The sequence below is a fragment of the Eriocheir sinensis genome, chromosome 21 (assembly GCF_024679095.1).
Source record: "Eriocheir sinensis breed Jianghai 21 chromosome 21, ASM2467909v1, whole genome shotgun sequence".
NCBI lineage: Eukaryota > Metazoa > Arthropoda > Malacostraca > Decapoda > Varunidae > Eriocheir > Eriocheir sinensis.
Window position 1 is genome coordinate 7,983,798 of NC_066529.1, and position 10,452 is coordinate 7,994,249.

At 48.8% G+C, this 10,452-nt stretch overlaps 1 protein-coding gene across 2 annotated transcripts in view; it reads left to right on the forward strand.

Moving 5' to 3' along the window:
• The window catches only part of LOC127001597 (uncharacterized), a 186,591-nt gene extending 177,430 nt beyond the window's left edge, over window positions 1-9,161 (forward strand). For both annotated transcript variants that reach the window (XM_050866390.1, XM_050866391.1), the window contains one exon: window positions 7,820-9,161. In XM_050866390.1, the coding sequence (XP_050722347.1) occupies window positions 7,820-8,110 (291 nt within the window). In that variant the 3' untranslated portion in view covers window positions 8,111-9,161. The remainder of the gene's footprint in view (window positions 1-7,819) is intronic.
• Window positions 9,162-10,452: the final 1,291 nt, after the last annotated feature.

Sequence of the window (10,452 nt, forward strand, 5' to 3'; positions counted from 1 at the left end):
CTTCCTCTTCTTCTTCCCTCTCGTTCCTCGCTCCTCTAACCCACTGTTCCCACTCCGTCCTCCTCACGTAACTCCACCTTCTCCTCCTCCTCCTCCTCCTCCTCCTCCTCCTCCTCCTCCTCTTCTTCCTTCTCATTCGTCAGCCTAATACTGTTCTCCTCTATAATACCTTCTCCTCGACCACCTTCTATTTTTCCTTTTCATCCCTCTCATCTCTCTCTCTCTCTCTCTCTCTCTCTCTCTCTCTCTCTCTCTCTCTCTCCTGCTGTGGGCGTGGACGGAGCTGCGGGAGGAGGGAAGAAGCCGCCGCGTGACCCCCCACCCCCCCCAAGCCGTGACAGAAAGCCGTGTGTTGCGTAAGGTTGGGGGGGGCAGTCACACACCCGAGATTGAGACCCCCCCCCGTGACGCTTGGTGACGAAGAGTGTGTGTTGTCAGGCGTGTGTTGTCTTGTGTGTGTATGTGTATGTATGTATGTGTGTGGGTAACGATATACAAGTGTCCCGCGGTCTGTGTGTGTGTGTGTGTGTGTGTGTGTGTGTGTGTGTGTGTTTCCCATGTGTTTGTTTACGTGTTGCTTTGAGATGGCGAACACTCAGCCCGCGGGATTGAAAAAAAGTTAGTTGTGTTGCTTTGCGTTGTGTTGTGTTGTGATGGAGGCTCCGTGGCGGCGGCGGTGGTGCGTGTGTTCGTGTTCCTGTGTTACACCGAAGCAGCAACACAGGAGGACGCGGAGAGGTGACGAACACTCAGCCGGCGGGGTGGACGTATTGGCCACTCCAGCACTATTTTTCACACCAAAAGAGGCCAAATCGGAGGTTAATTGAGTTTTTTTAGGTTTCTTGCAGAGGAAGGGGAGAGAACTACCACCAGGGTCATAAAAGTACTAAGAACCCCCCTAAACCCCCCCACGAAGGACTAGTAAATTATGTGTTCTTGGGCGCAGAAATGTTTAAAAATATGGCCCTCAAACCTTTCGTCGCCCAATTACACATATTTTACAAGGCTTTCCCAGGCGTTTCGGGCATTTTCAGGGGTAGTTTAATGGCCGTGGTGGTTGTTTAACTCTTCTTCTGTGCCATGAATGTGAAAAAAAAACTCACGAAAGCCCGATTTATCTCCATTTTGACCTTTGAAAATAGTTGATGTGCGAGGTGGTAGCGTCTGAGTATACCGCCCTGAGTGTGTTGCGGAGTCATGTTGTGTTGCGCTGCGTGAGGTTCTGTTGTACGTGGGTGCGTGTGTGCAAAGGCTACCGCGCTCAACACACACACACACACACACACACACACACACACAAGTCAGTACGTACCCCGCGGTGAAAATTGTGACACCCAGCACTTTTCTAGTTTATTATGAGCTTCTGTTGCAAGAAAATACAACGCACGTGAAAAGGAAAACTCAGAACAGGAGAGAGAGAAAAAAAAAACCAAGCCAGAAAAAAAAAAAAGCGAACATCAAGGAAAGTGGGGAAGAAAAGCTTGAAAAATTAAAAGTGCAACGCGAGGCAGCGGATTCATAACACGCATCAAAACAGAAAGAAAAATTGAAGTTAAAAAAAAATAATAATCTGTGTACATAAAATAGAATAGCGAGAAATGACGAGTACCCGATACCTTCCCTCCGTCCTCCTCCTCCTCCTTCTCTTCTTCCTCTTCCTCTTCCTCTTCCTCTTCCTCTTCCTCCTCCTCCTCCTCCTCCTCCTACTTCTACCGCCGCAAGGGTGAAAGAGAACACTACCACTCTGAATTAATGAAAGCAGGGAGACAAAACGACAGAGGGAGGAAACAACAAACAGGGAGATGATATAGACTGACTAACTGACTGACTGACTTACTGACTGATAGGCTGACTTAATTGACTGACTGACTAACTGATTACTGACTTACTGACTGACTGACTTACTGACTGACTTACTGACTGACTGACTGACTGACTGACCGGGAACTAAACAACAGGGTGACTGGACAATGCTTATAAGGTGATACAGAGAGAAACAGGGTGACAGGGGACAGGGTTGATTAGGGTGATGAGAGAGAGAGAGAGAGAGAGAGAGAGAGAGAGAGAGAGAGAGAGAGAGAGAGAGAGAGAGAGAGAGAGAGAGAGAGAGAGAGAGAGAGAGAGAGAGAGTACAAAATGCCAACACGTCACCCCAGAGATATGGTAGAACGACACGAGACAATACGACAGCAAAAAAGAAAACAGTCAGCTTGCCACACTTTTTTTCCCCTCCTCGTGTAATTACATCAACAGGAGTTCTGCGTAAAAGGAGAAGGACAGAGAGATACAATTAAACCTCCATTTCCTTGTCACTAATATTTTTTTTCTTGACCTGGGAAATATGTCGTAAGGAGACGGGCTATGGTGGTGAAGATGATGATGATGATGGTGGTGATGGTGGTGGTAGTGGTAGTGGTGGTATTGATGGTGATGGGACAGACAGGTAGATTTTTTTTTTTTTACAGCAAGGGAAACAGGTCACGTGCAAATAATAATAATAATAATAATAATAATAATAATAATAATAATAATAATGAGAAAAAAAGACCACTCATCACTGCCCCTATAGAAAAGAGAGGTCATTTTCGGGAGGAGAGGAAAGGGGGAAAGTATACGAGGGGAAAATCAGGTGGAGTATCTAAAGGCGTGTTCGTCGTGCATGGGGAGTGTACAGGTGTGTTGGGGTGTGAGGGGGTGCATGTGGGGCCCCGCTGGACACGCCCCGCCGGCCCCGTGTACCTTTGCCCCGTGCTAGTCTGAATACTGAAGGGGTGGATCAGATGCCCCCACGTAATACCACCACCACCACCACCATCATCATCATCGTCAGCATCATTCCAGTACCGTCACCATTTACACTACTCATCTCCCTCCTTTTTTTTTTATCCTTTTCCTTTCACTCTTCCTTTCAGTCTTGCTTCACTTCTCCTTCCTTCCCCTCTTCCTCCTCCTCCCATCCATATCTCCCTCTCATCAGACTCCCTTCCTCTTCTTTACCCTTCTTCCACTTCCTTTCAGCTTCCTCCCCATGACTGTTTTCTCCACTTCCCCTCCTCTCCCTCTTCCACCTTTTTCTGGTATTTCCCAGCATCCCTTCTCTCCCTTCTCCCATCAATCTCTTCTTCTGTACCTCCCCTCTCCCTTATCTTTCTCTGCCACACTTTCCAACTTCCTTTTTATTCTTTGCTCTTCCTAAGTTATTACCTCCTCTTCTGTTCATCTCTCTTTTTCCATTTTCAAACCCTTTCCTTCAGCATTTTTCATTATCAGCATTCATTCTGTTCCGTCTCCCTATACAAGTTCTCTTTTTATTTGCATCTCTCCTTTCTCCTCTATCACCTCATCTGCTTCTTTCTTTCTCTTCCCCAGCATCTCATCTTCACTTTTCTTCTCTTCTCTGCTTCTCCACAATGTCATCTTCACACTTTCCTTCTCCCTCCAGCATCTCATCTTCACTTTTCTTCTCTTCTCTGCTTCTCCACAATGTCATCTTCACACCTTCCTTCTCCCTCCAGCATCTCATCTTCACCTTTCTTCTCTTCTCTGCTTCTCCACAAAGTCATCTTCATACTTTCCTTCTCCCTCCAGCATCTCATCTTCACCTTTCTTCTCTTCTCTGCTTCTCCACAATGTCATCTTCACACTTTCCTTCTCCCTCCAGCATCTCATCTACACCTTTCTTTTCATTTCTCCTTCCTCTCCACTACCTCAACTTCTCCATCCTTCTCCGTCTCCAATCTCTCACCCTTCCTCCAGCCAGCCAGCCTCCCTCCAGCCTCCCTTATCACCCTCCTCTCCAGGCCAGTATAGCGCGGGGAGATGCCTGATAAAGCCACGTCCTCCGCAGATGCCGATGGAGACTCGAACCTAATTGGAGCGACGTAACCCCGTGTATAAATAAACAAGCAAGTCCCCCTTTGAAATGAGCAAGGAAAAAAATGGGTAGTCCAGATCAATTAAAAGAAAATCGAACTGAGAGAGAGAGAGAGAGAGAGAGAGAGAGAGAGAGAGAGAGAGAGAGAGAGAGAGAGAGAGAGAGAGAGAGAGAGAGAGAGAGAGTAAACTAGGTCAAAATACACGGCTTTAAAAATATATTGTCATAGTTTATTATTTATGTTGCTTCGCCTCCTCCTCCTCCTCCTCCTCCTCCTCTCTTTCTTCCCAAATTTGCTTCGTGTGTGTATATTTTGTGTGAGATTATGTAAGAAAGAGGGAGGGGGGCGGAGTGGTTAGGGGGTGATTAGGGGGGGCGTGAGAAATGGAGGAAAGGGGGGAAGGTGACGACAGCAGGAGTGATGTGTGAAGGGGGGGAGGTGAGGATAGGGGTGGGGAGGGGAGGCTGGGAAAAGAAGGGTGTGTGTGAGTGGAAAAAGGGGGTGGAAAGGGCGTGTGGGAATAGCGGGAATAATGTGGAAGAGGAAGGGAGATGAGGAGGAGGAGGAGGATGGGATGAAATGGATGCGTGAGGATAATAGGAAGAATGTAAGTGGCAGAAGAGGGGAAGGCGAGGGGAAAGGTGACAATAAAAGGAATAACATGTAAAAGGAAGAGGAAGGAGGAGGAGGAGAAAGGGAGCTGAAGAAGAGGAGGAGAAGGAGGTGGATGGGAGGAAATGGATGTTTGAGGAGGATAATAAGAAGAATGCAAGTGGCAGAAGAGGGGAAGAGGAGGGGAAGGGTGACGATAACAGGAATACATGTAGAAGGAAGAGGAAGGAGGAGGAGAAGGAGGAGGAGGAATTACACACTAGGAAAAGAGTAATGTGAGTGTGTGTTTGTGTGTGTGTAACTATTGAGTGGGAGGGGAGTCAGTCAGTCAGTCAGTCAGTCGGTAGAGGGCGTGGGGAGGAGGAGGAGGAGGCGCAGGCGCGGGGTGGGAGTGGGTGGGGGGGGGGGGGGGCAACGTTGAACAGCATGAAGGTCAGAGAGACTCACGCTGCACTGGTCACGCTAACGCCAAGGTGACCAGCCGCGGCCTCGTCAAGCGTGCGCGGGGACCATTGACTCACGCTGCTGGTGGTGGTGGTGGTGGTGGTGGTGGTGAGGAAGCTCTGTGGTCGTGGTAGTGGTGATGGTCGTGGTGGTGGTGATGAGGGAACCGATTATAGTTTGCTGGGAAAAAAAAAATAGATAGATTGGTAGATAGTAAGATAGAAAGGTAAATAGAGAGTAGATAGATAGTGAAATAGATAGAGGTAGAATGATAGACTTAAATTGGGAGGGAAGGGATGAAAACTAAATATGAAAAGAAAAAAAAAAGAAAAACATTAAAACAACTCTATAATAATTTCTTAGATCATTCTGTCTTTTCTTTCTTTTGTTTTCTTAGTGGGAGCGACTTTTTGTGGGGTATTTTCTTATATATCTTTTGTTTATCCCTTCCTTTGTCTTTCCTACCGTGAAGAAAAAAATAAAGAAACACACCCCGATTCACCCTAACTCACCCTGACCCACCCTAACGCAACCCTCCTTATTTCCCTCACCCTGACACAGCCCCAGATTCACACTCCCACGGCTTTTCTTTTTCTTTCTTTTTTTTTTCTTTTTATTTCGTGTGTCCTCCCACTCCGCGCCCTTTCCTTCCCATCTCATGCTCGTAAAAGCCTCGCCCTTCCTTCCTTTCTTCATTTCCTTCTCTTTTTCTCTTTTTCTACCTCTCACGCTCTTACACGAAACTACTACTCCTCTTTCTCCTCCTCCTCCTCATCATCATCATCATCATCTTCCTCTTCTTCTTCTTCTTCTTCTTCTTCTTCTTCTTCTTCTTCTTCTTCTTCCTCCTGAGTCCCCTTGAAGTTCCTGTCAATCACTTTCCGTCATTTCAATTTTTCTCAAAGGCTGAGTGAGTGTCCGATGCCGTTCCTCTTTCGTTCCTGTCTTTTTCTTCCTTCATTTCTTCCTTTTTTCATTTATTTTATTTCTTCACCTTCTCTTCTCTTTAACCTTTTTCCTATTTTTCTTTTTTTTCTTTCTTCCTTTTGCCCTTCTTTCCTTCCCTCCTCTCCAGCTTTCATCTCATTTTCCTGATTTCCTTTTTTTCGTTTTATCCCTTCATCTTTCCCTTCATTTGTTTTCCTCTTTTTACTTCCTTTCTCACAAATTCATTTCACGTAGTTATAAATTTTCTTTCTTCTTTTTTTTTATTTCCTCCTTTCTTCACATGCTTCCATCTTTTCATTGATATTTTCTGTAGCCTCTTCCTTTTTCTTTTTTCTCACTGATATCCGTATTTTATTCATTCATTTATTCATTTGTTATTTATTTTCTTGTCCATATTTTCATTACATTATCATCATTTCTCCTAGCTTTTAATTTCCGCCTTCTTTCATACTTTCTTCGCCTCTTCTTCCATATCTCGTTCCGTATCGATCACTTTCTGGGTTCCTTGTATCGCACCTGAGTGGTCGTGTGCGTGAGGCGTCTCCCTGGCTTGACTCTTCCTCCTCCCCAACCCCCCCACCCCTTAGGCACTGCCCCTCCTCTTCAGACACCTTCCCTCCCCCTTGGCGCCATCCCTTCCCATAAGGACCCCGCCCCCTTCCCTAGACACACCATCCTCCCCGTCAAACGTCTCCCATTCCCTTCACCCTTGGCGCCACCCTTCCCATAAGCACCACGCCCCCTTCCTCCCCGTCAAACGTCTCCCCTTTCCTTCCCCATTGGCGCCACCTTCTCCCCTAATCACCACGCCCCCTTTCCTAGACACACCAGCCTCCCGTTGAATCGCCTCCCCTTCCATTCCCTTCCCCTTGGCGCCACTCTGTCCCCATCAGCGGTACTTCCCCAGCAGGCGACACACCTTCCCCTCCCATCGCCCCTCTCACCTGGCACGCGTGATTTCCCCTCAGCCAGCAGCCGGGCGTCACCTCTTTTCTCTCGCATCAGTCCCCTACTGCCATCTCACACTTTACCTTCGCCGTTACTACCATCCCCGTTGCATCTCTCTCCTCCCACCCCCCTCGCACGGCCCTATCCCCTCTTTCCCCCATTGTCCCCTCCTTTCCCCATTGTCTCCCCCCGTCGCCAGAATGTGACTCAGCGTGACTCATAACGCGGTGTCTCGGGCGGCGCGAGAGAGTCGTGAGCCGCAGGTGCTAACGCCGAGGGGCTGGGCGGGCCGCGCCAAGCACAGTCCTACCGCCGTCCCGCCCGCGTCCACACCGCCCGCCTCCTTCCGTAGGACACGCGCGCCGCCGCCACGTTCCTTCCATTCCGCCTCGGGTGTACGTTGGGGTCGTTGGGGTCGTGTTGCGCCGGGAGCGAGCGCCGCCTCTGGTCATGCCTCTGTATTCCTCGTGAATATCGCAGGACTATTGACGTGGTGAGGCGCGGCGCCGCGGGATGCAGTGGCTGGAGAACTGCCTGGGGGGGGAGTGCTGCGTGCGTGCCGGCCACCGCTTCGCCTGTGAGAAGAAGCGGTGGCAGCTTTTCGGAGAGGAGACGCCCCCAGGCACGCCCCTTCTGCGACGTCTCCAGCGGATGACGAGCTGCGGCGACCCCAAGGGGTGGCCGCTACTGGACCCTCCCGTAGAGGAGCCTTTCGAGGGGAAACCCAAGAAAAAGGGGAAGTTTGGGAAGCGGTGCGGCGCCACGACGTCTGCCTGCGGCGGGTGGCTGGGGGTGATGGGGGGCGGCCCGTTTGTGAAGCAGCACCACATACCCCGTGCCAGGCTGCGCTGCCCCCATACCCCCCCGGCACCCAAGCCCGTGCCCCGCCCCAAGGTGCCTGCCCTACCTTACACAACAACCTAGTAACAAGTGTGACATGACCCCCCCCCCCTCTCAACGCCTCCTCTAATCCCGTATTTCTTCCCCCGCAGATCGGAGACTCCCTCTTCTATGACCTGCCCCGCATGCGGCTTGACGGCGGGGCGCGAGCCTTCCGGCGGCGTTGGGGCTACGAGCTCACGCCGCCGCCCACGCTGGTGGAGGAGGAGAACGAGGATGACCCCTACGACCTCCCGCCCGGCCACGAGGAGGACAACCTCAGCTACACCGAGACGCGGTCCCTCAGGGATGACTACCTCTTCAGCTCCTCTCAAGGTGAGTACCGACCGCCGCCTCGTGTCTGGCCCCGCCGGCACCGGTTGGCACCGAAACCTTTGCCTTAAGTTGTATTTTGGTCACTTCCTCGTCACGCGCAGCGAGTGGATTTGACCAGGCTACTCCTGGCCCGGCCCTCCGGCTGGCGCGGCCACGTGTGTCTGTGAGTCAGGCCGCCGCTGGAGCGTGAACATTGAGCAATGGCTTAGTAGTGCAGCATCTAAGCGTGATGATTAGCTTTACACAGCTTCCTGGTATGCAATTCAGGAAATGACTCATCCAGGTGCAGAGCAACATGATCTAGTTTTGTTGCCCCCTCCACCACATGGGACCGTTTTCTCTTGAGGGTAAATGGAAGCGTTTTCTCTTTGTAGCAAACGGTGACTGCAGCAGACTTAAGTTACTACTGACGGTGACCAGCTCATACTGACGACGACAGTTGCTGACAATGACTTTTACTCACGGTGACTACTAGAATGGTCATCGCTACTGCACTTTGTGACACTTTGAAAGGAGACAAAACGGGCATAGTGTATTGGACGTATTTATTTGCAGGGCAGCAATTAGGCCTACTATCAATTTTTTTTCCGAGTTTTGAATTTCGAAATATGAATAACATCAACCTGCCGCTCACCAATTCTCTTTCACTCACCATATCCATTCCACCCCGATTTCACCTCATCCAGCCACCTCTCTCTTTGGAGGTCTTCGTCTGTTCCTTACGTCACCACCGGAGAACATTAATTTTGCCCTTCCCGTCTTCGTACAGTCACACAATCTCGACACATTACGCCATCATACTCCTCCTTCGTATTTGTTATATTATTTGAGAGAGAGAGAGAGAGAGAGAGAGAGAGAGAGAGAGACAGACAGACAGAAGTATTGATGAACGTCGCGGAGACAAATCTTATGTCTTCCTGGAAAACAAACATGGTTGCCACACGCACAGGAAGAAAACAGAAATGCAATGGCGGATGTAATAAACGAAATGATACAAGTATGGAAGTTCAGAAAATAGAAGCGATGATACAAACAGTTTATGGTTTTTAGGAACAGTGAGCAATATTTGTACGGTTCATAGTAAAAAAAAAAAAAATAAAAAAAAAAAAATAAATAAAAGTGATGAAAAAATATTAAAAGTGATGTAAAAATGCGTTTCAGTATCCGATTACCTCACCGTTTGCTGTCACCTAAAAGTAGTTGTAGAATGCATGATGTGTGAAAATCTCTTATCCATTACTATCTCCTCTTTCTACTACTCTCTACTTTTACTCTTTTCTACTGTTTGTCTTCTTCCCTTTCTCTAATCTTCCATCATTATCTACTACTACTACTTCTACTACTTTTGTTTTTCTTCTTCCTTTACTTCATTTATTCATCCACCAATATCTCCTCTTTCTACCACTACTTTTGTTTTTCTTCTTTGCCCCTTTCATCCTCTCCTTCTTCACCACTATCTCCTACTACTTCTCTCTTCCTCTCTTCCTCCACGATTATCTCGGTCCTCCCTCTGCCTCCTCTCCCGACCCTCTATCACACAGTAGTATTAAAAGAACCGTACTTGTGCTTGAAGGAGTTTTGAGGCAAAGAACACAGTGGCTTGAGCTCCTTGTCTGCCCTCTGAAAACACATCAAGCAGTCCATGTCTTCATATCAGGATTCTGCAGCTATGAATAAAAAGCAAGTCGTAAATAAGATAAGTATGAAAGCAGGCGAGAACAACAGACTCGGGCAGCATCGGCGCGCACATAAATTCTCCGCGATAAGGATGAAGGGGAGGGGAGGAGGTTGAGATTGGCTATTCCTCGAAGCACCATCAAAGCGACACCACCAGCAGGAGTAACAGTAGTCTCCCCAGTGACTGAACGGCATCACACGGGGCAAAACTCGAGGGGTCAGGCACCTTAGTGAATAGGCGCAACAATTCTTTAACCAGTAATAATCATGATGGCCTTCCTCTCCCTTCCTAAACTCTATACCCTACACACCACATGTCTCACTAAAGGCAGGGCAGCAGGTTATGGCAGCAGCAGTACCCATCACGTGCCCTTGTTGATGGGGCGGCGGGCAGGCCAGTCAGGGGTCACGTTGATCACTCTGCTCACCACCGGACCTCCGCTGCGCCGCTGCCTCGATGATAAAAAAAATGTTTCGCAAAGTTGAGTCGTAGTTCCAGTGCTTGACCTTCGTTCCATGGCCTGGTGGGAGTGCTTTCCGTGAAGAGCAAACAGTAACTTGCCTCAATATTTGCTAAGCCACTAAATATTTCGTAGCGGGTACACACAACAAGGCAGACTTATGAAGTGGAGCTTCCTCGTAACGTATCGAAATAATCCTTCCTGGAACGATGAAACCAAACCAGCCACCGAGACTTAGAGCAATAAATCCTGGCGTCATGTATTCCGCGATT